Source organism: Rhinoderma darwinii, chromosome 2 (genome assembly GCF_050947455.1).
Source record: "Rhinoderma darwinii isolate aRhiDar2 chromosome 2, aRhiDar2.hap1, whole genome shotgun sequence".
NCBI lineage: Eukaryota > Metazoa > Chordata > Amphibia > Anura > Rhinodermatidae > Rhinoderma > Rhinoderma darwinii.
Genome location: NC_134688.1, coordinates 222,250,814 through 222,277,497, shown reverse-complemented (window position 1 = coordinate 222,277,497; position 26,684 = coordinate 222,250,814). Strand labels below are relative to the sequence as shown.

Here is a 26,684-nt window from a genome sequence, read left to right as displayed (position 1 = left end):
GAGCAGTCTAGAATTTTTAGGCTAGGTTAATTTTACCAGTGAGAGATAGATTATAAAAAAAAAAAAAAGAAAATCACATTGTCAAAGTTATATATATTTATTTGCATTGTGCACAGAGAAATAAGTATTTGATCCCCTACCAACCATTAAGAGTTCAGCCTCCTCCAGACCAGTTACACGCTCCAAATCAACTTGGTGCCTGCATTAAAGACAGCTGTCTTACATGGTCACCTGTATAAAAGACTCCTGTCCACAGACTCAATGAATCAGTCTGACTCTAACCTCTACAACATGGGCAAGACCAAAGAGCTTTCTAAGGATGTCAGGGACAAGATCATAGACCTGCACAAGGCTGGAATGGGCTACAAAACCATAAGTAAGACGCTGGGTGAGAAGGAGACAACTGTTGGTGCAATAGTAAGAAAATGGAAGACATACAAAATGACTGTCAATCGACATCGATCTGCGGCTCCATGCAAAATCTCACCTCGTGGGGTATCCTTGATCCTGAGGAAGGTGAGAGCTCAGCCGAAAACTACACGGGGGAAACTTGTTAATGATCTCAAGGCAGCTGGGACCACAGTCACCAAGAAAACCATTGGTAACACATTACGCCGTAATGGATTAAAATCTTGCAGTGCCCGCAAGGTCCCCCTGCTCAAGAAGGCACATGTACAGGCCTGTCTGAAGTTTGCAAATGAACATCTGGATGATTCTGAGAGTGATTGGGAGAAGGTGCTGTGGTCAGATGAGACTAAAATTGAGCTCTTTGGCATTAACTCAACTCGCCGTTTTTGGAGGAAGAGAAATGCTGCCTATGACCCAAAGAACACCGTCCCCACTGTCAAGCATGGAGGTGGAAACATTATGTTTTGGGGGTGTTTCTCTGCTAAGGGCACAGGACTACTTTACCGCATCAATGGGAGATTGGATGGAGCCATGTACCGTCAAATCCTGAGTGACAACCTCCTTCCCTCCACCAGGACATTAAAAATGGCTCGTGGCTGGGTCTTCCAGCACGACAATTACCCGAAACATACAGCCAAGGCAACAAAGGAGTGGCTCAAAAAGAAGCACATTAAGGTCATGGAGTGGCCTAGCCAGTATCCAGACCTTAATCCCATTGAAAACTTATGGAGGGAGCTGAAGATCCGAGTTGCCAAGCGACAGCCTTGAAATCTTAATGATTTACAGATGATCTGCAAAGAGGAGTCGGCCAAAATTCCATCTAACGTGTGCAAACCTCATCATCAACTACTAAAAATGTCTGACTGCTGTGCTTGCCAACAAGGGTTTTGCCACCAAGTATTAAGTCTTGTTTGCCAAAGGGATCAAATACTTATTTCTTTGTGCACAATGCAAATAAATATATATAATTTTAACAATGTGATTTTTTTAATTTATTTTTTTATATAATCTATCTCTCACTGTTAAAATTAACCTAGCCTAAAAATTCTAGACTGTTCATGTCTTTGACAGTGGGCAAACTTACAAAATCAGCAAGGGATCAAATACTTATTTCCTTCACTGTATAGTGACACGTCAGATTTGAAAAAATCGGCTGTGCCACAAGGCCAAAACAGGCTGCGTCCTGAAGGGGTTAAGTGTTGGAGTATTATCATTCGTTTGTTTGGGGAATGGAGCTCATTTACATTCCATGAGGTCAGCTGCATTAATGAATTTGTATAACAACGATCAATAATAACGTTACATATATCACTATGTATAATTGGTATGTTGGCATTCCAACGTGAATTGCTTTATTGTGTCTGCTACATCGAAACAAAATAACAAAGTTACATTAAAACAATATGTAAACTATCATATAACATGATAAACCGTGATCTCGAACAATTAGGGTATGTGCACACGATAACGTCAATTACGGCTGAAATTACGGAGCTGTTTTCAGGAGAAAACAGCTCCTGCATTTCAGACGTAATTGATCGTTCTCGCGTTTTGCGAGGCGTCAATTACGGACGTAATTTGGAGCTGATCTTCATTGGATTCAATGGAAAACGGCTCCAATTACGTCACAAGAAGTGTCCTGCACTTCTTTAATGAGGCTGTTATTTTACGCGCCGTCTTTTGACAGCGACTCGTACAATTACAGGTCGTCGGCACAGTACATCGGCAAACCCATTGAAATGAATGGGCAGATGTTTGCCGACGTATTGGAGCCGTGTTTTCAGGCGTAATTCGAGGCGTAAAACGCCTCCATTACGCCTGAAAATAGGTTGTGTGAACCCAGCCTAAATTTCCACCTCTTTCACACAAGTCTAGGAGTCAGTTCGACATACATGACTTCACTTTTTTCTTTGTTGTGATGAGTGGCATTATACAGTATGGGGGCATTATACTGTGGGGGCAGCTATGGGGGCATTATACTGTTGGGACAGCTATTTGGATTATACTGTGGGGACAGCTATGGGGCATTATACTGTATAGGGGCAGCTATGGAAAACATTATAATGTGTAGGGTCAGCTATGGAGAGCATTATATTGTGTGGGGGCAGTATGGAGTGCATTATACTGTGTGGAGGCAGTTATGGGGGAATTATACTGAAAGGGGCAGCTATGGGGCATTTTCCTGCATGGGGCATCTGTGTGGGCATTATACTGTATAGGGCATCTGTGTGGGCATTATAGTGTATGGGGTATCTGTGTGGGCATTATATTGTATGGGGCATCAGTGTGGGCGTTATACTATATGGGGCATATGTGTGGGCATTATACTGTATGGGGGCATTATACTGTATGGTGGCAGCTATGGGGGCATTATACTGTGTGGGCTGAACCGGGTGTGTATGAGCGGGGATTGGTTGGGATTGGAAGCGTGGCTTAAAATAACAAAATTGCTGATGCGCGCCACATTGATTGTCCCCCTTTGTGATACTTGAAAGTATAGCACAATCTACAGGGAGGGCTGTATAGCACTGTATGAGGAGGCTGTATAGCAATGTCTACTGGGGGGCACTGTATAGCACTGTATGGGGAGGCAATATAGCACTGTCTACAGGGGGGCTGTATAGCACTGTCTACAAGAGGGCTTTATAGCAATGTCTACAGGGCGGGGCTTTATAGCACTGTCTACATGGGGACTTTATAGCACTGTCTACAGCGGGGGCTGTATAGCACGGTCCACAGTGGGGGGCTGTATAGCATTGTCAACAGGGGTGCTGTATAGCACTGTCTACAGGGGTGCTGTATAGCACTGTCTACAGGGGGGCTGTATAGCACTGTTTACAGGGGGCTGTATAGCACTGTCTAGAGGAGGGGGCTGTGTGGCACTATTTACAGGGGGGCACTATCTACAAGGCCAGGCTGTGTGGGTCAAAAGTTTGCTATGGGGCCCAGTGTTTCTTAGTTCCGGCACTGATTTTGATCAATTTGTATATAAGCCCACTTGCCACTTCATGGCCACCTCTTTAAAGTGGGTCCTTACTCTATTTGGTTGCAGCACCACATGGCGGCCACTGCCACTGCAGCATTGCTCATGCAGAGGGAGCAACCCAGGGGCCCAAAAGCACCCATGCTGTCAGGCCACACCAAGCCTCCTTGGCTCTGGGCCACGTCCCCCCACAAGTCCAACTCTACAGAAACAGAAGCGACCACACAGTACCGCAACATGTGAACAGATTGAAGAAGCTCATGCTTTAATTAAAATTACCTGGGCCAAATATGTGGAGTGCAGCTGCCAAGTAAAACGAAAAAGGCGCTGCAACCGATTAGAGTAGGGACCCACTTTAAAGAGGTCGCCGTGAAGTGGCAAGTGGGCTTATATACAATTTAATCAAAATGTTAGAAAGAACCTCATCTTCATGTCTAGTCTCACACTACTGAAAAAATAGAGTCATATCAAATCGTCTTTTGTCTCAAGATATTATATACTTGTCAGTCTGGGGTTGTCATAGCCGGGTTGTCATTGCGGTGACGTCGCTCAGCCTTTGGTGACCAAGATGTTGCTTTGTTGATGTCGGGCGAGCTACATCAGACCAGGATCTGCTGTGGGGTGGAGACTCTAAGGATTTGTGATGAGGGTCACCCACGTCATCATCATTCCTTGGACTTGCCGCATTCGGTCTTCTAAGGCTCCCCATGCTGGGACCCCTGTCTATGAAAATCGCTGTGTCTTCCGGTGAAGAAACACTTTGATCCGTCTGGCAGCGTGATCTTCAAATTGGCAAGGTACTGGAGTTGGAATTTAGTTTTACGTTTGAAGAGAGTGGTGCGTACTCCTCCAAAGGATCTACGTCCACAAGTGACCTCCACCGAGTAATCCACAAATAAGATTACTTTGGTGCCCCTAATGTCCAAAGAGGTGTTGCGGGTTCTGAAGGCAAGTAGGATTTCTTCCTTGCATGATCACTTGTGGTCTAGCTTGTTTAGGGTCCTTGTTGGAATCCAGCATTACTGGAGGACCTACAACATGCGCCCTTTTCACCCTTCAGAATCCCGCAAGTACCAGTACCTCAGGGTGTTCAGTTTCACATAGCTTTTGTAAATGTTGCAGTTTTATATGTTCTGGCAAATCCTCCAGGAACAATTTTCAAGATCCTCCATGCGGTCTTTTAGTTTGTTGTTCTCTCTCAGCAGGTCTCTAATGCATGTATGAGCTCCTGCTGATTTATCTTCCAGGAGCTTAACTCTTTGTTCCAGCTCCCCAAGACGAGTACCATGAGATGTCACCTCATTTTGGATCTGTTGTAGGGAGGTAGACACCGTGGTATTTAATGTGTCTCTTATATCAGGGGCTAGGCGTGTTGCCACTTCAATTGCCAACTTTCTATAGTCCAGTGGTGACTCAGTGTCCTCCCATGGAGGTTCAGTGTACTCTATAGTTTCTGGGCTCTGAGACCTACTTTGATAAGGAGAGGTTTGGCGTGGAACCACCATCTTGGTTATAGCAGCGTCTTGTATATCATGGCCAGGCGGGTGGTTGTACGGCTGCCGCTTCTGAGGAGATAGCGTTCCATACACAGGCTCACCCCAGTCTCTCGTCCTTCAGATATCCGCTGGGACAGATTACAATTGCGGGTAGGTGCCTGCGGGGGGCCGAAAGATCAGGGAACAGGGAGCTGATCTGCCTCCGTCCTTACATCCCAGAGCCGTAACCGGAAGTCGTAATACATTTTTTTTTTGTACCACAGAGGATTTTACCAGAGACATGTAACTCAATATTTATTGCCCAGATTATGCCGTTTTTAGAAATATACCACATGTGGCCCTAGTGTGCTAATGGATTGAAACACAGGGCTCAGAAGCAAAGGAGCACCTATTGGATTTTGGGGCCTCCTTTTCTTTAGAATATATTTTAGGCACCATGTCTAGTTTGAAGAGGTCTTGTGCCAAAACCGTGGAAACCCCCCAAAAATGACACAATTTTGGAAACGACACCCCTCAAGGAATTTATCTAGGGGTATAGCTAGCATTTTAACCTCACAGTGTTTTTGCTAAATTTATTGGAATTGGTCTGTGAAAATGAAAATCTACCTTTTTTCTGAAAAACATAGAAATGTAAAACTTTTACAAGGAATAAAGGAGAAAAAGCACCCCAACATTTGTAAAGCAATATCTCCCGACTACGGCAATATTCCATATGTGGTAATAAACTGCTGCTTGTACCCACGTCAGGGCTCAGAAGGGAAGGAGCACCATTTGGATTTTGGAGCTCAGATTTTGCTCGAATGGTTTTCGGTGCTATGTCATGTTTGCAATGCCCTGAGGGGACCAAAACAGCGGAAACTCTCCAAAAGTGACCCCATTATGAAAACTACACCTGTCAAGGAATGTTCTAAGGGTAGTTAGGATTTTGATCCCACAGGTTTTTTGTTGAATTTAGTGGCATTAAGGCAGTTAAAATAAAAAATTCTGAAAAAGCATAGAAAGTTTTAATTTTTACAAGGAATAAAGGAGAAAAAGCACCCCAAAATTTGTAAAACAATTTCTCCTGATTACAGCAATACCTCATATATGGTAATAAACTGCTTTTTGGACCCACATCAGGGCTTAGAAGCGAAGGAACGCTATTAGGCTTTTAAAGCTCAAATTTAGCTGGAATGGTTTTCGGGTGACATGTCGCATTTGCAAAGCCCCTGAGGGACCAAAGCAGTAGAAACCCCCACAAAAGTAACTTTATTTGGGAAACTGCACCCCTTAAGGAATCTAGCAGCATAGTGAGCATTTAGACCCCACAGGTCTTTTGAAAAATTTATTAGAATTAGGTTTTGAAAATGAATATCAACGTTTTTTCAACTAAAATGTTGCATTTTTTCATTTTTACAAGGGATAAAGGAGTTAAAGCACCACAACAATTGTAAAGAAATGTCTCCTGAGTACGACAATACCCCACTTGTGGTCATAAACTGCTGTTTGGACACATGGCAGGGCTCTGAAAAGCAAGAGTACTATTTGGCATGCAGATTTTCTGGATTGGTTTTTGGGCACCATTTCGCATTTGCCAAACCCCTGAGGTACCAGATTACAGTGAAAGCCCCCAAGAAGTGACCCCATTTTGGAAACTACACCCCTCAAGGCAGTTATCATTTGCCTGGACATATGACTGGGCTCGGAAGTGAAGAGCAACATGCACATTTGAGGCCTATTTTTGTGATTTTCACAGCATTGGCCCACAATTGCAGGGTTCTGAGGTCAAATAGTAAAACAAACCCTCAAGTAGCGACCCCTATTTTGGAAAATACACCCCTTTATGCATTTTTAGCCCTTATGCACACGACTGGGTTTCCCGGCCGTGTGACGGCCGTTAAAAAAACGCTCGTCACACAGCTGCAGTCAGAACAATAGGCCCCAAAAAGGGCTATTCACACAACCAATTTTTTGACAGCCTGGGAAATCCGACCATCAAAAAATGGGACATGCCCTATTTTCGACTGTTCTCCCGGCCCCCATACAAATCTATGGGGCCGGGTAATACACGCCCATTAATTGAATGTGTTCCAAGTGATGGCCATGTCTTCCGTTGCTTGCTCTCTCTTCTTCTCCTCCTCACAGTGTGAAGTGCATGTGAGGAGGAGGGTATTTTTTTGCTCCCTGTAGGAACGGAACCCCCAATCCCCGGCCACAGCTTCGGCAACGCTGTGGCCGGGGATTGGGGATTCCGCTCCAGCAGAAGTCCCTGACGTCACTGTGTCCATATATGGATACAGTGACGTCAGGGACTTCTGAAGCAGAATCCCCGGCGATGTGGCTGGGGATACCGCTCCAGGAGAAGTCCCTGCCTTCACTGTCCATATATGGACACAGTGACGTCAGGGACTTCTGAAGCGGAATCCCCGGCAATGTGGCCGGGGATTGCGATCCAGGAGAAGTCTCTCACTTCACTGTCCATATATCGACAGTGAAGTGATGGACTTCTCCCCGAGCCATCCAATATAGCAAAGTAGGGGGAGTGCCATCTATGGTGGGGGTGACTATGTACAAAGGGTCTGTGCACTACCTACAGGGGGCTGTGTGGAATTACCTACAGGGGGGCTGTGTGGCATTACCTACAGGGGGGCTGTGTGGCATTGCTTACAGGGGGTTGTGTGGCATTACCTACATGGGGGCTGTGTGGCATTGCCTACAGGGGGGCTGTGTGGCATTGCTTACTGGAGGGATGTGTGGCATTACCTACAGGGGGGCTGTGTGGCATTGCTTACAGGGGGGCTGTGTGGCCTTACCTACAGGTGACTGTGTGGCACTACCTATGAGGGGGTCTGTGTGGCACTACCTACAAGGGGTCTGTGTGGCATTACCTACAGGGGGTTGTGTGGCACTACCTACAAGGGGGTCTGTGTGGCACTACCTACAAGGGGGTCAAAACAGGTCAAATTTAGCCGTTAAAAATGATAACACGGCCCGGGACAGAATCGGAACGGATGCAAAACGGCCGGGAAAAACGGCCCAAAATTGACCTTTTTATCGGCCGACACTTGGACCCTGTCGTGTGAATAAGGCCTAAGGGATGTAATGAGCATTATGACCCCACTGATGATTTTTCATTAGAAATTCATTAACCCTTTCAGGACTGATCCATTTTTTGCTTTTTCATTTTCGTTTTTCACACCCCCGCCTTCCAAGAGCCATAACTTTTTTATTTTTCCATCAATAAAGTGGTGTGAGGGCTTATTCTTTTGTGGGAGGAGTTGTAGTTTCTATTGACACCATTTAAAGTACCATATAATCTACTTGGAAACTGATATGCTTCTATACATGGCAGACCTCCGGTTGTCATGCCAACCATCGGCACACCCCGTGATCGCATCGTGGGGGGTGCCGATCTGCAACAAAGAACTTAAATGCGGCGATCACAATCGATCACTGCATTTAAGGAGTTAATTGCCAAAATCAGCGGCAATGGACCACTGGCTGGCAACAGTAAAGTGTCCCGAACGCTGTTTCCGTAACTCCAGACCATGTAATCAGTAAGTGGCAGGGAGGCAGCGTGCACACAAAAAGCTATAACGGGGTTTTTGAGGCCCCCATTCTATAGATGGGACGCGCATCTATCTGACATTTATGACATATCCTGTGGATATGTCATAAATGTCCCTTATGGGAAAACCCCTTTAACTCGTTAATCGACCAGGAACAGCACGATTGCTGTTCCTGGCCATTTGAGCAGTGTGTCAGCTGTAAAACACAGCTGACACCTGTAGTGTATCGAGTGGCGCGCGTAAGCCTGCTGCAAAAATCACCCCACCCCCTGCTCCATGACGTGCCGGCACTTCATGGGTCGGGAAGGGGTTAAGGAAGCAGTCAGGGGTAGGGGCGTAACTAGGAAAGACTGAGCCCCATAGCAAACTTTTGACTGGGGTCCCCCCTCCCCTGGGTATCACACAACCCCACCTGTATATAACGCCTTACAGCCTCCTGTAGATAACGCCTTACAGCCCCCCTGTAGATAACGCCCTACAGCCCTACTGTAGATAACGGCTTATAGCCCCCTGTAGATAACGCCATACAGCCCCAAATCCCCCCTGTAGATGACGCCATACAGCCCCCCCTGTAGATAACGCCATACAGCCCCCCTGTAGATAATGCCATACAGCCCCAAATCCCCCTCCTGTAGATGACGCCATACAGCCCCCCCTGTAGATTACACCATACAGCCCCCCTGTAGATTACACCATACAGGCCTCCTGTAGATAACGCCATACAGACCCCCTGTAGATAACGCCATACAGACACCCCCTGTAGATAACGCCATACAGACCCCTTCTAGATAATGCCATACAGACCCCCCTGTAGATAAAGCCATACAGACCCCCCTGTAGATAACGCCATACAGACCCCCCCTGTAGATTACACCATACAGACCCCCCTGTAGATAACGCCATACAGCCTCCCCCCCAAAAAAAACGGCCTATAGTTTGTCCTACAAAAGAGATGTATCCCCTATCCACAGGATAGGGGATACATATGTGATCGCTGGCAGCGATAAGGAGAACGGGGGACCGAATTTCCCCCAATGTTCTCCATGACAAACCTCGGACTTCCGGGGTCTGCGAAGTTGAATAAAAATGAAAGGAGCGCTGGTCAAGCATGTGCACAAGCGCGACCGGTGCAAAAGTCATTTCTATGGAGCTGCCGATAGACCCCGGAAGTCCGAGGTTCGTCATGGAGAAATTCGGGGGACTTTCGGTCCCCTGTTCTCCTTATCGCTGGGCGTCCCAGCGATCCCACATGTATCCCCTATCCTGTGGATAGGGGATGCATGTCTTTTGTAGGAACAACCCCTTCAGTGGCGTTGCGCTATAGCAGCCGTAGTGGCTGCTAGCGGAGCCTCCGGCCATGGGGGGGCCCCGTGACGGCGGGTGGCACAGGCCCCCTCATGCTGTGGGCCCCATAGCAGCCGCTACGGCTGCTATAGCGGTAGTTACGCCACTGGTCAGGGGTGAGTCTGGCGCAGCCGGACCCCATGGCTGTCGATTAAGGCGCATGGACTTTTTAGCAAGATTTATTCTTGCTAAAAAGTGCGTCTTATAGTCTGAAAAATACGATATATATACCTGATTTAGCTACCTATGGTATATTGACATTGTATACTTGTAGTTTAGATTTATGGACAATACGTGTTTATTTATTTGATTAATTTGCTACATTTGTAAGCTTTGGTCAATCAGTAGCTTTTAGTTAATTTGGTAGCAGTGTTTAGTAGTACTAGGCAGAGTAAATACTTTTGTGAGCAAAGTAAGGCAAATGCAAAAAAATAGCCCAATTACTGTACATATTCAGGGTTTAATACCTTTTTATGATTGCAATGCATGCACCTGCTGGGTTTAAAGGGACTTCTTCCATCTGTAAAGTGACTTCTTCTTTCCCAAAATGTTTTGCTGACTGAATCTGTGTAAGAAACTGTGCTAACAACATCATGCTGGCTTGAGATAGTTGTTCAATTCCGGTCAAGCAAACCCAGGCTCCTGAAATTAAACAAAGACAGAAATAATTAAATAATACAAATCTTGAAAATGGCATAATTTTTACTTCCCTAAACTGTCTTTGAAATTTACTTAATTTATGTGTGACATGTATCTGATCTTATCAGTGGTTGGCTTGGTTAGCTTATGTCTAGAAAATAGTGCTCAGCAAATTAACATATAGTATTAATAATGCCAGATGCAGTGAGGATAAATACTAGAGGAACTCACCAATTCCATAAGTCTTTATTCCAATATCATATCAAATGTAAAGAGTAAAGAAAGGAACATGTAGCTGGGCACGTTAGCCTGTTCGTGTGTACATATGCTGTGTAAAGACCCCACCTGGGACAAGCTTTTATTTTTTGTACTTTGTACAATATTTTTTAGTTTCTTTGTTTTAGTGGTACTGTCAACTAAACATTAAATTTTAGACTAATGTTAATTCAGTTTTTAGATTAGAATTAAATCCTATTTTTTTTTAGACTTATGCTAGTTCAAGTGTCATAATTAAAGTGTAGCTAAACGTTTGACAAACTTCTGACATGTCATAGTGACATGTCAGAAGTTTGGATTGGTGGGGGTCTCAGACGAGTGCTTCACCTGCTTCGCTCTAGCGATTGGTGGGGGTCTCAGTGCTCGGATCCCCACCGATCAAAACTTCTGACGTCACTATGACATGTCAGAAGTTTGTCAAATGTTTAACTACACTTTAACCTTCACTTTTTTTTTGTCATTCACTTAATATCTTTCGGTTCTAAATAACAGTCATTGTTCAGCTAATCAGATGTCCTGGACTGTATTATGTCATTAGTCAAATACATTGATGCAGGGAAGGAACCAGACACTGAAACATATCAATAAAACACCAGAGATCACAGACTGCTATTTCCACTGGGTCAACATGGATCACAGACTGAAATTACCACCTAACCACCAGGAAACCCAGATTGCTTTTACCCCCTAGTCACCAGGGATCACAGACTGTTCTTACCCCCTAACCACCAGGGATCACAGACTGCTTTTACCCCCTGACCACTGGGGATTACAGATTGCTCTTACCCCCTAACTCTCAGGGATCACAGACTGTTCTTACTACCTAACCACCAGGGATCGCAGACTGCCCTTACCACCTAACCACCAGAAATCACAGAATGCTCGAACTACCTAACCACCAGGGATCACAGACTGCTCTTACCACCTAACCACCAGGAATAACAGACTGCTCTTACTACCTAATCACTAAGGATCACAGACTGCTCAAACCACCTAACCACCAGGAATCACAGACTACTCTTACCACCTAACCACCAGCGATCACAAACTGCCCTTACCACCCAATCACCAGGGATCAAAGACTGCATTAATCACTAAACTAAAAAGGATCACAGACTGCCCTTACCACCGCAGCACCAGGGATTACAGACTGCTCTTACCCCCTAACCACCAGGGATTACAGATTGATTTTACCCCCTAACCCCCACGGATTACAGTCTGTTCCGACCACCTAACCACTAGGGATCACAGTCTGCTCTAACCACCTAACCATTATGGATCACAGATTGCTCTAACCACCAGGGATCACAGACTGCCCTTACCACCTAACCGCCACGAATCACAGAATGCTCAAACTACCTAACCACCAGGGATCCCAGATTGCTCTTACCACCTAACCACTAGGGATCACAGACTGCCCTTACCACCTAACCACCAGGAATCACAGAAAGCTCCAACTACCTAACCACCAGGGATTACAGACTGCTCTTACCAGCTCACCACCAGGGATAACAGACTGCTCTTACTACCTAATCACCAGGGATCACAGACTGCTCCTACCACCTAACCACCAGGGATCAAAGACTTCTCTTACCACCTAACCACCAAGGATCACTGACTGCTCTTACCACCTAACCACCAGGGATTAGAGACTGCTCTTTCCACCTAACCACCAGAGATCACAGACTTCCCTCACCACCTAACCACCAGGGATCAGAGGCTGCTTTGATCACTAAACCAGAAAGGATCACAGACTGCCCTTACCACCGAACCACCAGGGATCACAGATTGCTTTTACCCCCTAACCACCAGGGATTACAGTCTGTTCTGACCACCTAACCACTAGGGATCACAGTCTGCTTTAACCATTAGGCATCACAGATCGCTCTTACCACCTAACCACCAGGGATCACAGACTGCTCTTACCACCTAACCACCAGAGATAACAAACTGCCCTTCTCTCCTAACCACCGGGGATCACAGACTGTTCTTACTACCTAACCACCAGGGATCACAGACTGCCCTTACCACCTAACCACCAAGAATCACAGAATGCTCAAACTACATAACCACTAGGGATCATAGACTGCTATTACCACCTAACCACCGGAGATCATAGACTGCTCTTACCAGCTAACCACCAGGGATATCAGACTGCCCTTACTACCTAACCACCAGGGATCACAGACTGTTCTTACCAGTTAACCACCAGGGATAACAGACTGCTCTTACCACCTAACCACCAGGGATCACCGACTGCTCTTTCCACCTAACCACCAGAGATCACAGACTGCCCTTACCACCTAACCACCAGGGATCAGAGGCTGCTTTGACCACTAAACTAAAAAGGATCACAGACTGCCATAACCACCGAACCACCAGGGATCACAAATTGCCCTTACCACCTAACCACCAGGGATTAAATGCTGCTTTGACCAAAAACTAAAAAGGTTCAAGCATAATTAAAAAAAGTTAGGCTTCTACTGAGAACCTCTTGTATATAAAGCTCATTGGATACAATTGCATCAATTATGACTGCAAAACTGAATTGGGACATAAGTCATCAACATAATTGTAAACAATGTATACCATTTGATATTTTATCATTTTACATTATCATGATAGGTATTGTACAAATTATTAGCTCTGTTTTATAAAAGTTTTCTATGGTAAATAAAAAAAAAACATAATAAAAAAAGATATCAGCAGCGGCTGTAAATTGGTTAGGTCAGGTTGCAATAATTAATAATGTTTTATTTTTATTTTTTTAAATTAACATGCCTCCTCAAAATCTAAAATATATATGTCAATACTATTAAAATACATTTGCTTTACTTTTTAGTAAACAGTATAACATACTGTATACTAAAATGCAATTAGAATTTAATTGCTAGATTCTGAATGATTTGAAAAAATATCAACTTACAATGTTTTCTGGTGTAAATGCAATTAGGCATCACAACCTCTGCTCAATTAATCCTAGTGACCATCAAAGCCATTTTTAAATTACCATCTGCTTTCCTTGTGTGCTTCCATGATAATCAGATATGCACTATACACAATTAGCATGACGCTGCCCCCGTGTTCAATCTAAAATGTTATTTTATTATGAAAATCTGCACTGTCGCCCCACAGCTGCCAACATGTCCACAAGACTTATTTGTAGATCTGTAACAGCTAATTGAAATTGTATTACTATAATGGAAAGGATTCCCTTTAACATTAAATCACTGTAGCAGGAGACTTTACAAATTAGCCCATGGACACGGCCCTAGCTAGTCCTACATAGAATAATGTAATCTTTCATATTAACAACGGCAGCATTGTTACAAATGATTTACTGCTACAGACAATTAGGTTATTCAAGCCATTTATTTTTGCTTTTCTTGGTAAAATAGTAAGCAAATTCTGACAGGGGCGGACATACCGCATGTGCAGCCGGTGCAGCTGCACAAGGGCCCCGCGTGGGAAGGGGGCCCGTTCAGTGGCGTAACTACCACAGTAGCAGCCGTAGCAGCTGCTACGGGGCCCGCGGCATGGGGGGGCCCGTGTCGCCCTGACAGGCACATTACATTTTATGTACCAGGCCTGGCGGCACGGGCCCCCTCATGCCTAGTAGCATCACAACACTAGGCATGAGGGGAGGGAGGGGGCGGGGGCCCGGTGATAGCCGCCACACTGCACTACCAATCGGGAGGGAGGGGGCGGGTGCCCGGGCCCGGTGATAGCCGCTACACTGCATTGCCAATCTGGCACAGATGAATAGGACAGGACGGCGATGCTGGTGGTAGGAGGAGCGCTCAGGCAGGGGAGAGGACAGGGGGCGGTGCGACGTAAGACTTCGGGCGGCTGGACAGTACAGTCAGGACTGCCGGAGAACTCATAGGATGAGCGGAGGACAGACACAGGACGAGTGGAGGACGTGCAGACTGCAGAGGACAGGTAGATGAAGTTAAAAAGTTCATGTCAGAAGGGAGAAGTTTTTATGTAGAAAAATCTGCCTCATAATTCCTTCCGGAATTTTGAGGCATATTTTGACCTGCCGGTAGAACACTTCCCGCGTTTTTCATTGCGTTTTTTTGTGGCGTTTTTCGGCCATCGGGCCGTGGGCAGGGAAACGCAGCAAAAAACGCATTTTCTGCCTGCCATTGTTGTCAATGGGAAGTCAGAGACAGAAACGCCCGAAGAAAGGGCATTGCGCTTCTTTTTCCCGCATGCGGTTTTTACTGCTCGCAGGAAAAATTTCATGGATTTCAATGGGAGGCACTTTCTGACGTTTTTCGCGAAAAAAACCTCAGTGTGAACTCCCCCTAACACAGGGGCGTAACTACTGCTATAGCAGCCGTAGCGGCTGCTACGGGGCCGCGGCATGAGGGGGCCCGCGTCACCTGCCGGCACGGGCCCCCACCTTGGCCGGAATCTCCGCTAGCTGCCGCTATGGCTGCTACAGCGCGATGCCACGGAACACTACGGCAGAGCAGGGAGTATCTCCCCGCTCTGCCATTAAACATAAGACATGTATCCCCTATCCACAGGATAGGGGATACGTGTGTGATCGCTGGCATTGATAGGGAGAACGGGGGACCGAAAGTCCCCTGAAGTTCTCCATCACAAACCTCGGACTTCCGGGGTCTGTGTCGGCAGCTCCGTAGAAATGAATGGAGCGCCGGTCACACTTGAGCTGCGCAGACACCGGAAGTCAGAGGTGAGTGATGGAGAACTTCGGGGGACTTTCGGTCCCCCGCTCTCCCTATCAATGCCAGCGATCACACATGTATCCCCTATCCTGTGGATAGGGGATACATGTCTTTTGTCTTTTCACACTGTAGGTCGCATTTTTTTGAGTGATTGGGGGTGTATGGCGTTCCCTACAGGGGGGGGGCTGTATAGCGTTCCCTACAGGGGGGGGCTGTAAGGCGTTCCCTACAGGGGGGGCTGTATAGCGTTCCCTACAGGGGGGCTGTATAGCGTTCCCTACAGGGGGGTCTGTATGGCGTTCCCTAAAGGGGGGTCTGTATGGCGTTCCCTACAGGGGGGGGCTGTATGACTTTCCCTACAGACCCCCCCTGTAGGGAACGCCATACAGAACCCCTGTAGATAACGCCATACAGACCCCACTGTAGATAACGCCATAAAGTCCCCCCTGTAGATAACACCATACAGCCCCCTGTAGATAACGCCATACAGCCCCCCTGTAGATAACGCCATACAGCCCCCTCTGTAGATAGCGCCATACAGTCCCCCCTGTAGATAGCGCCATACAGTCCCCCCTGTAGATAGCGCCATACAGTCCCCCCTGTAGATAGCGCCATACAGTCCCCCCTGTAGATAGCGCCATACAGTCCCCCCTGTAGATAGCGCCATACAGACCCCCCTGTAGATAGCGCCATACAGACCCCTCTGTAGATAGCGCCATACAGTCCCCCCTGTAGATAGCGCCATACAGTCCCCCCTGTAGATAACGCCATACAGCCCCCTCTGTTGATAGCGCCATACAGTCCCCCCTGTAGATAACGCCATACAGCCCCCTCTGTAGATATCTTGAGATTCAGTCCTGCTTGATAGGTAACAGTGCAGTAAGCTAAGCATGATAAGATCATCTAAATTATTGCATCTCAGTTGCATGAGTGCTTTGTGTTATATTCAATGATTCAATTTAACCTAAGTCTCTAAATGTGGGCAAAGAAAATAAAAAAACTATACTCACCTCCTCCCTCGCCTCCGTTCACCCGCCGCAGCCCCCATCCTCCTGTCTCGGTCTGTGTTACAAGTGTACAAGGCTGCACTGGTGACGCGCTGCCGATGGCACGTGACCGCTGCTGCCAATAACTCCTCATTGGTGTGCTGCTGAGGACAGTAGTTCCACAGCAAATCGCTGTTGAGGGCATTGATTGGCTGCAGCGGTCATGTGCCATCGACCGCGCGTCACCACAGCAGCTTTGTAAACACAGAAAGGGATAGGGGCTGCGGAGGGGGAACGGAGGCGCCGGAGGAGGTGAGTATAGGTTTTTCATTTTCTTTGCCCACATTTAGGGACTTAGTTTAGATAAGAATTTAACCCGGAAAAAAATGTGTTACTTGTGTTCTAAACTGGTAATAAAATGTACAATATAAATCTTCCTTCATAATTTTTATTAGTAAGGTTTATTTTTATATGCATATATATGTTTAGGTAACTTTGTCGGTATTGGGGGGGGGGGGGGCGGGGGGGCCCTGGCACATTATCTGCACAGGGGCCTTTTGCAGTCTGTGTCCGCCACTGAATTCTGATCATATCTGATTTTAGTTTTTGTTATGAATACTGTATATACATTATATACCTTATTCTCTTTTTTACCTATACAAAAACAAACGTTAAATCTGGTATCTGGTAAGTAGCCTGCCATGGTTCCAAAATGGTTTGTGCTACTTGGATGAAAAAACAAAGTGCTGCTCTGGATAGGATATGATGACATAGGTTGCAAAGCAATAGAAAGCCACACAACTCTTTTAATAAGACAACCCCTATAAAAAAGAAAAACTGCTACCTGAGGAGGCGAGGCCTTTGCAGATGTCTTTTAAAATGATGTGACCTAGGGTCTTTGTGCAATGAAAGCTGTACAGTGGGTTTCCCAGTGCAAGAGATAACTCTTGGATGGTAGACTTTTTCTCAGAGACCTAACAAACAAAAAATTTAAAATACATTTAAGAAGGAAAACATTTAACATTTTCAAGTTGTCAAATCTATACTTGCTTGTGAAAACTCACTGAAAGCCTTAGGGTATGTTCACACGCTGAGAGGCAGTTACGTGTGAAAAGACAGACTGTTAACAGCTGCCTCGTTTCACACGTAAAAGCTCCTCCTCGTAATTTACGAGGCGTCTGAGACGCTAGTAAACCTTGAGCCGTGCTTCATTGATTTCAATGAAGAACGGCTCAAATTACGTGGCAAAGAAGTGCCCTGCACTTCTTTGCCGAGGCAGTAAATTTACGGGTCGTCGTTTGACAGCTGTCAAACGACGACTCGTAAATAACAGGTCGTCTGCACAGTACGTCGGCAAACCCATTCAAATGAATGGGCAGATGTTTGCCGACGTATTGTAGCCCTATTTTCAGACGTAAAACGAGGTATAATACGCCTCGTATACGTCTGAAATTTGGCCGTGTGAACATACCCTAACTGTCATCCAACATTGAAAGTCCAATTGGCATATATTTTTTACCTGCCCTTAAATAATATACTAATAATCTACACACAGTACAAACTGTTAAAAATCAGTACCCAGTGCTGATCTTGATGACAATGCATATGGTGAGGGGAAATAAGCAGTTTGATTGCATACCCTTTTAAATAGAGATGTATCCCATAACTACAGACCATTAGAGACATCAAAAATAGACTTAAAGTAGGTTTTATGTATCATTTTAAGTAATTACTATAATAATTAAATGAAATCCTCACGGTTTTCAAGATCTCTGCTTGTTGTTAATCAGTAGTAACATTCATTGTTTACTTTCAGTGGATAAAATTCTGTCCATGGTCATGTGATGGATACACAGGTGCACGGCTCGTTATTTACAGTATGTGTATCACAGCATTATTTTCTAACGATCCCAGCACCTGTGTGTCCATCACATGATCATGTAACAAGCCGTGGATCTGTGTGTCCACCACATAACCATGGGCAGAAATGTATCCATTGGAAGTAAACAATAAATGTTCCTACTAAATAGAAAGCAGAGTACTTGAAAAAAGTGAGAAATTAATATCATTTTTATATTAATAACTTATCATTATACAAAAAATAACATTACTTTGCTGAAACTGGACAACCTCTTTAAATAATTTCTATAACTTGTGTTCAAATGTCAAGACCCATTAACAGAGGACACCGTCAAACAAAAGTTATGGGATGAGGAATGAGTATTATTTGGTGATCTCCTCCAACTGCACCCAAAAAATGTTTGTTAATTTTGAGAGCAAACACATTTGCGACTAATGGAGTTTACCACTTGACACCAATTTTGACATACAAATAAGAGAAGCTACAGGTTATTGGAGAACTAATGTATGCAGTATATACTTTATTCAAAAGTCTATATATATTATCGGTTTTACTGACAAAATATTTTCACTTAACCTCTTAACGCCGAAGGACGGATATATCCGTCCTCTGCAGCTGCTAGTTCGCGCAGGAGGACGGATATATCCGTCCTGTGATGGCGCGGGTACTGAGACTGTACCCACGCGATCAGCGGCAGAAGCACGGCTGTTATACACAGCCTGGCTCCTGCTGCAACTGCCGGAATCGAAGTGCGCTCCGATTCCGGCAGTTTAACCCATTAAATGCTGCTGTCAATAGTGACAGCGGCATCTAATGTGTTTGACAGAGGGAGGGAGCTCCCTCTGTCACCCCATCGGCGCCCCCGCAAACAAATCGCGGGGTCGCCGTCAGGTTTCCATGGCAGCGGGGGGTCTAACAAAGACCCCCAGGTCTGTCTTCAGCATCTGCCTGTTAGGCGATGCCGGAGGCATGACCTAACAGGTTGCCTGTCAGTTTTACACTGACAGGCAATAATGCTTTGGTATACTAAGTATACCAAAGCATTATATATGCGATCAGCACATCGCATAGTGAAGTCCCCTGGTGGGACTAAAAAAAAAAATGTCAATCAGTTAAATAAAGTTGGTGAAAAAAAATAAAAATAATAATTACATTGAAAATCAAATAAAACGACTTTTGTTGCCCAAAAAGTGGTTTTATTTAGTAAAAGTGTCAAAACAAATCACACATACACATATATGGTATCCCCGCGATCGTAACGACTTGAACAATAAAATGAACACATTAATTAAACCGCCGGATGAACAGCGTCCAAAAAACCCGCAAAAAACAACGGCAAAATTCTCTCTTTTCTCCCATTCTCCCCATAAAAAATGAAATAAAAATTAATCTATAAGTCCTATGTACCCCAAAATAGTACTAATGAAAACTACACATTGGCACGCAAAAATCAAGCCCACATACGACCACATCGACGGAAAAATAAAAACGTTACGGCTGTTGGAATGCGGCGATGCAAAAACAAGTAATTTATTTCTAAAAGGCTTTTTATTGTGCAAACGTAGGAAAAACATAAAACCTCTACATATTTGGTATCCCCGTAATCGCGCCGACCCATAGAATAAAGTGAACATGTTATTTACGCTGCATAGTAAACGGCGTAAATTTGTAACGTGAAAATCAATGCTGGAATAGCTGCTTATTTTCAATTCTCTCCTAAAATAAAGTTAATAAAAGTTAATCGATATATTATAAGCATCTAAAAATGGTGCAATTACAAAATACAACTCGTCCCGTAAAAAACAAGCCCTTATACGGCTATATAGATGGAATACAAAAACAGTTACGACTCTTGGAATGCGACCATGAAAAAACAAAAAATAATCCTTGGTCATTAACGTGCAAAATGACCCGGTCATTAAGGGGTTAATCTTACCTGTGGTCCTATACACATGGCATCAATTCCAGCAGATAATGCACCCACAACACTTAGAAAGATACGTTCAGTTAGTGGTGTGATAAATATATGCTCAGCTGACCCTTGGTACTCATAACCATAGTGAAGTTGAGAGCCCGCAATCTGTGTATAAAAAATTGCAATAATAATTACAATTACATTATAATTGTATAATTAATGATAATTAAAATTCTAATTACAATAATAAAACACTAAATTACAATAGTTTATGAAAATGCAAACATCATTGTAATGCTTAATCAAATGAGAGTTTTAGAGAAGCTGTTTAGATTTCCACCACCTCAGATCTCAACAATAATGTTTTCTATTGTAACATTATCATTACTTGACATTACTGGAAAATATGGTTGGAAAATGTTCACAGGTAAGCAATGTTCAAGCTATATGTGTGGTCAAAGTGTATGTGCTGCAATATGTTCTATTCTTTGCACATCTCAGCACATACACATACGGCCAAATCCGAATATAGTGTAGAACAAAAGTAGTAGGCTTTGGCCAAGTATTTTCAGAATAATACAAATCATATGTGTGTATTGTGATGGCTTTCTTTTGGTTTTTCCCATCTATAAGGGGATACAAAACTAAATTCTTCTGCAGATACATTTCCACAGCACTTTCTACCTGTTAAATTATGAATTACTAGTACCTAGTTAATCCTTTCAATTCAATTTAAATCATCTTGGCTAGAAAAATAGAATCTAATATTTGCATGTTATTACACCAAGCTGGAGTTGCCCATCTTGTTGAATGCAAATCTCCATAAAAAATAAAAAATGTGGCTAATTTGTATTGTACACTAGATGTTTAGTAACTCCAGGCTCCAGACTACAATTTCTGGGACTAGAAGTAGCTGTCTAAAAGTAGCTACAAGCACTCATGGGCAAATTTTCCTTTCACCCCCTCTCAGCTCTTCCTGGCAGCCTTTCACTGTCAGAGAACCCATACGTCTCCCTATTTAAAGTGTAACTAAACTTTCAACAATCTTCTGACATGTCATAGTGACATGTCAGAAGTTTTGATTGGTGGGGTCCGAGCACTGAGACCCCCACGATCGCTAAAACAAAGCGGCAGAAACGCTCGGGTGAGCACTGAGCGGCTTGGTTTCTTATCGACTTTTTCTCGGAATGCCAATGTAACGGTGTACGGATTCAATAGAAAGTCTATGGGCCCGTACACCGTTACATTGGCTTTCCGACGCGAGCACTTCTGCCACTTAGTTTTAGCGATCGGAGGGGGTCTAAAGCTCGGACCCCCAACGATCAAAACTTCTGATATGTCACTGCGACCTGTCAGAAGTTTATTGAAAGCACACTTTAATTGAATCTATGACTGTACAGTGTGAAACATAATCTCAATGTTAACAAGCCTGATAGGTATAACATTTTGTACTTATAATGTCATCATTTTCACATGCAGTACATGTTCATTGCATAAGATGAAAATATTTACACAATGTTTTTGAAAGTTTTGTAGCATAATAGTGCAATATTCAGCAAAGGCTCACCTTCACAAGTATGTCCTTAGTGTTGTCATCATGTTCATAAGACAGCGCCAGGTTTTGTTTCCATACATGTGTTGTTCCTGACTTAATTTCATTCATAACATCACGCTACAATTACAGTAAAAAATATCACATTATCAATATAATCTCAGAGCATTAGCTGTTGTACTACACTATTCTTCAATACAGACACAAAAATCTCCAATGAGTCTCAGCCATCTGATTGCATTCTACTATGGCAATCCAGGATCTTGGTATCTTTTATCTACACTAAGTGACCAAAAGTATGTGGACCCCTGACCATCAAAAGAAATTTGTGCCTATTCAGCCAGAAGAGGTCAGAAACTGTTGGATGAGAAGGTCTGGCTCACAATCGGCATTCTAATTCATCCAAAAGGTGTTCAGAGGGGTTAAGATCAGGGCTCTGTGCAGGCCACTCAAGTTTCTCCCCACCAAACTTGTCAAACCATGTTTTTATGGACCTCACTTTGTGCCCAGGAGCACAGTCCTGCTGGAACTGAAAAGAGCCTTATCTAAAATATTCCCACAAAGTTGGAAGCATACAATTGTCCAAAATGTCTTTGTTTGGCTGTAGCAATAACATTAACCTTCACTAGAAATAAGGGGCCCAGCCCAAACCGTGAAAGACAGCCCCAGACCATTATCCATTCTCCTCCAAATTTTACAGTAGGTATTATGCATTCCAAAAGGTAGAATTCTCCTAGCATCGGCTACTTGCATCCGTTACTTCATGACATTCTCCTACATATGTGCAGCAGAGACAGTGCAGAGCTAGTCATATTCAGTCATATTGCTGCACTCAAATGTGTTAATATCAACGGTTGAAGATTCTGTTTGGGTTAACCACTTTACTGAATACTAGGACGTTGTCAATTCTGAGCATACTAGAGCCTTCCCGGAACTTCCTGAACACTGTAGGACCACAGACAAAAAAGGCATATCTAACATTAAAGAAAAAAGGGTCTGCTTTTTCCCTAATCCCAGACAACTCATTTTCCTATCTGGTTTAGCTCTTATTTTTCCCCCTGCTTTTCCACTGTGTGTAGTGAAGCCTGTTAAAATATATATATTTTTATTTATTTATTTGGTTTCTAAATGGTTCATGCATTTCAAATGCACTATTCTTCACTTAGGGCGTATTCAGACGACAGGGAAAGTCGGCCGCGTGACAGATGTTTTTTTTAACGCCTGTCACACGGCTGCATTAGAATTAATGGGGATATTCACACGACCATGTTTTAACAGACCGTTTCAAGGCCCCCCGGAAAAAAATAGGACATGTCCTTTTTTTTCCAATTTTCCTGGATTCCATAAGACTCAAGTCTATGAGGGATCCGTGAAAACTGCTCCCGCACAGGTGCAAATCGGCCATTAAAAACTGTCATTTTTCACAGCCGATTCGACACTTGATTGTGTGAATATAGCAATATTGTGAATATTGTGTGAAATAGCAATATAGGATAGTTCCTATTGGCAACTAGGTTCTTGTGACATGTAGCCTGCTTAATTTATATACAAATCAATGAAGGAACACATTTCAGAAAAATAGTACTCTTTGTTTTACTTCTGTTCACAATATTCCCATTTGATTTTGTAGGATTTAAGAAATACCTGATATAGTAGTAGTAGGATATGATTAGTGAGGTTCAATACATCTCTTGCAGACAATGAAGGCTTGAAAGGTACCAGGTCATCTTCTTTTTCTTTGCCCATGTTTATGTCTTTAACTACAAGGAGTACACAGGTAGGTAATTACAAGCAATATTATGTATTATATAAAAAGAGTTAATGTTCTTTCTATATCCCAATTTGTTCCTTACATAAACATTACAAAAATGTGTATACATTTTAGTAACTACAAACAAAATTAATGTCATACATTGCACTGGGCACCAGAAAGTAGTCACTATGGACAGCATTTTCCACTATGGAATCAGTTTGGTTTACAGAACTGGACAGCTTTGCACACTGGCTACCATAGTCTGCTTTGTATATGGATAACTTATGGGACTGACACTGTTAGGTATAATGTATATGACATATTTATATGTATATTAAATAAGGCTTACTCACTGGGAGGTGGCATTATTTGTCCTTCACTACTGGACTGAAAAAAGAATCTCAGTAATAGACTCCAGTTTTTGCGATCTTTTCGAAAATATATATTGGTATTTAAGAGGCTGTATCACTTTCTGGGAAACCTCAAGTAGTAATAGGAGACCAAAATAGAAAGCCTCTCTCAATTATATATAATTACGAAAATTGATTAAAAAAATCCTCGCTAATTTAGTCATAAAAGCCCTGGCTCTTAAAAAAAAAAAGGGAAACAACTTCAGCTCAAACAGTGGGAGGTCAAACTTTTACCAGATTTTGACTGCTCTGTGTGATTTTCTGCTTCTAAGATTGGAGAGCCCACTGTGTGCAGGGAGTCTGTTTATAGGCTGGGTTCACACAGAGTTTTTTGCAGGCGGAAATTCTGCCTCAAAACTCTGTTTTAAAGTTTGAGCCAGATTTTCCTCTGCCTGTATGCTGAATGCCGCAGCGTTTTTCGCCTGCGGCCATTGAGCGCTGCGGGCATAAAACTCAGCGAACTATGCTTTCTCTGCCCCCCATTGTTGTCAATGGGAGGTCAGAGGCGTAAATGCCCGAAGATAGGGCATGTCCCTTCTTTCTCCCGCGAACGGTTTTACCGCTCGCAGGAAAAAGACGCCTCAGCCTCCCATTGAAATCAACGGGAGGCATTTTCGGCCGGTTTTTGACGAGTTTTGCGGCGCGGTTTCCGCGTCAAAAAACTCTGTGTGAACCCAGCATTAGTGTGCAGAATGTGTACAGGGAAGATCTCTGCTGCTATTTTACTTCATGCTGGATGATGTTATATAAGCAGCAATGTAAGGCTTTGTTCACATCTGCATCACAGGGTCCTTTAGATTCTGTCATTTTTGTCGGACAAAATAGCACAGTATGCTGCAGTATTTTGTTTGACAAATTGACGGACATTGTGACAAAAACCTGAAAGAACCCATTAATGTCAATGGTTTTTGCCATGCTACGAATCCGGCAGTTTTGTTTTTTTGTTGTTCTACTTCTATGATGGAGCAGAACAATGAAAAGCCTTGTCACGGCTGTGAACTGAGCCTAAGAAGATGTCATGTGTATTATGGAGCAGCAGAAAGAGGAGAGGAGACTAGAAGAAGCAGCAGAGGTAAATCCTATCTATCACGGCTCATAAAATAACAATAAAATAAAACAACAATATTTTGTGTGAAGTACATTTTTCTCCTCAAATTGCGCTTTGCTGCTTTGCCGCCCATTTAGATGCATTGGGGAATTAATTCCCCATGTTTTGGCGAGTCTTTTTAAAAAATAGGGGACTCAATCTCCAAATTGTATACAATGGATCAGCAAATCAACAAAAAGGCGAAACAGGCTAATTAGTTCTCTCATCCTGAATCCTGGCCTGATCTGAGACAAGATACTGTATAGAATCAGCTCAACAGTTGGTATCTCCCAGAAAAGTAGAGAATCTGATGAGATTTGTACCTCACTCTGCTAAAATAAAAGTCAAACGTGTGTCCTGTAATGCTGAGGGGAAATCCGCCGTTCTGCTAATTATATGTATTTGAGAAAAATTGTATCAATTACTCTACTGTCACTTTTTGTGTTTTCCTCAGAATCAATTAGTCCTCTTTAAGTCATGGTTTTAACAAGACACTAACAAAACCTTGGGGTTTCTTTTAATTATTTTTTTACATTTATAAGTAAAATATCGTTTTATACTTTGGATATCCCACTTTTTTCTTCATTGCTTGTTTTTTAACCATTGATATTGTCCATTCAGCAGTTGTCTATAGGTAACTTCCTTAAGTTAAATATTTTGAGTGTAACATACCTTGGTCTTCTACAAGTGTTTTTAAATGCTTGTTTTCTAGGGGGTATTAGTCGAGTTAAAGTCTAGATTCTCTTAGGGGAAGCAGCCACTGCTAGAAGCTTCAGAGGTGGTAGCAGCCATTACCCTAAACAATCCCCCCTCCATTCAAGTCATTGCTATTCAGTAATTGGCTATAACTATAAGGGGGGATTCACATGAGCGTGTATTCGGTCCGTGCGGGCCGCGTGGTTTTCACGCGGCACGCATGGACTAATACAAGTCTATGGGGCAGTACAGACAGTCCGTGCTTTTTGCGCAGCGTTTGTCTGCTGCGCAAAAAGCGCGACAGGTTCAATAACTCTGCGTATTTCGCGCATCACGCACCCATTGAAGTCAATGGGTGCGTGAAAATCACGCGCACCACACGGAAGCACTTCCGTGGGACGAGCGTGATTCGCGCAACAGCAGTGAAAAGGATGAATGAAAACAGAAAAGCACCACGTGCTTTTCTGTTTCCAAGCATCCAAACGGAGTGTCTTTGCGAGGAGCGAACCCCGACAACCGAGGCAAACTTCACCGGGTTCGGCCAAACTCGTTTTGGCCGAACCCGGCAAAAAAATTTCCGGTCCGCGACGTCGGGAGAGATTCACTGTGCATGGTGCTGAAAGAGTTAAACTGTTTCAGCACCATGGACAGTGACTTGCGATCCCAAAATACATGAACCTGTAAAAAAAAACGAAGTTCTAACTTACCGATTACTCCTGTCTCCTTCCTGCAGTCCGACCTCCCGGGATGACACTTCAGTTCAAGTGACAGCTCCAGCCAATCACAGGCCAAGCACAGGCTGCAGCCAATCACAGGCTGCAGCGGTCACTTGGACTGCCGCGTCATCCAGGGAGGTGGGGCCCGATGTCGAGAGAGGCGCGTCACCAAGGACGCGTCACCAAGGACGCGTCACCAAGGCAACGGCCGGGAAGTTCTCGGTAAGTAGGAACTTTATCTTTTTTTTTTACAGGTTTTTCGCTGTTGTGTTCGGCATTCACTGTCGAGGGTGCTGAAAGAGTTAGCTCTTTCAGCA

General features: G+C 43.9%; 1 protein-coding gene across 1 annotated transcript in view; it reads right to left on the bottom strand.

The window, feature by feature from the left end:
* LOC142741794 (uncharacterized) overlaps window positions 1–26,684 on the bottom strand; it is a 659,023-nt gene that overhangs the window by 459,078 nt on the left and 173,261 nt on the right. The window contains exons 39-43 of the mRNA XM_075851126.1: window positions 23,350–23,465; window positions 21,721–21,825; window positions 20,175–20,318; window positions 17,222–17,351; window positions 10,247–10,421 (exon numbers count right to left, since the gene is read on the bottom strand). Coding sequence (XP_075707241.1) covers window positions 10,247–10,421; window positions 17,222–17,351; window positions 20,175–20,318; window positions 21,721–21,825; window positions 23,350–23,465 — 670 coding nt within the window. The remainder of the gene's footprint in view (window positions 1–10,246; window positions 10,422–17,221; window positions 17,352–20,174; window positions 20,319–21,720; window positions 21,826–23,349; window positions 23,466–26,684) is intronic.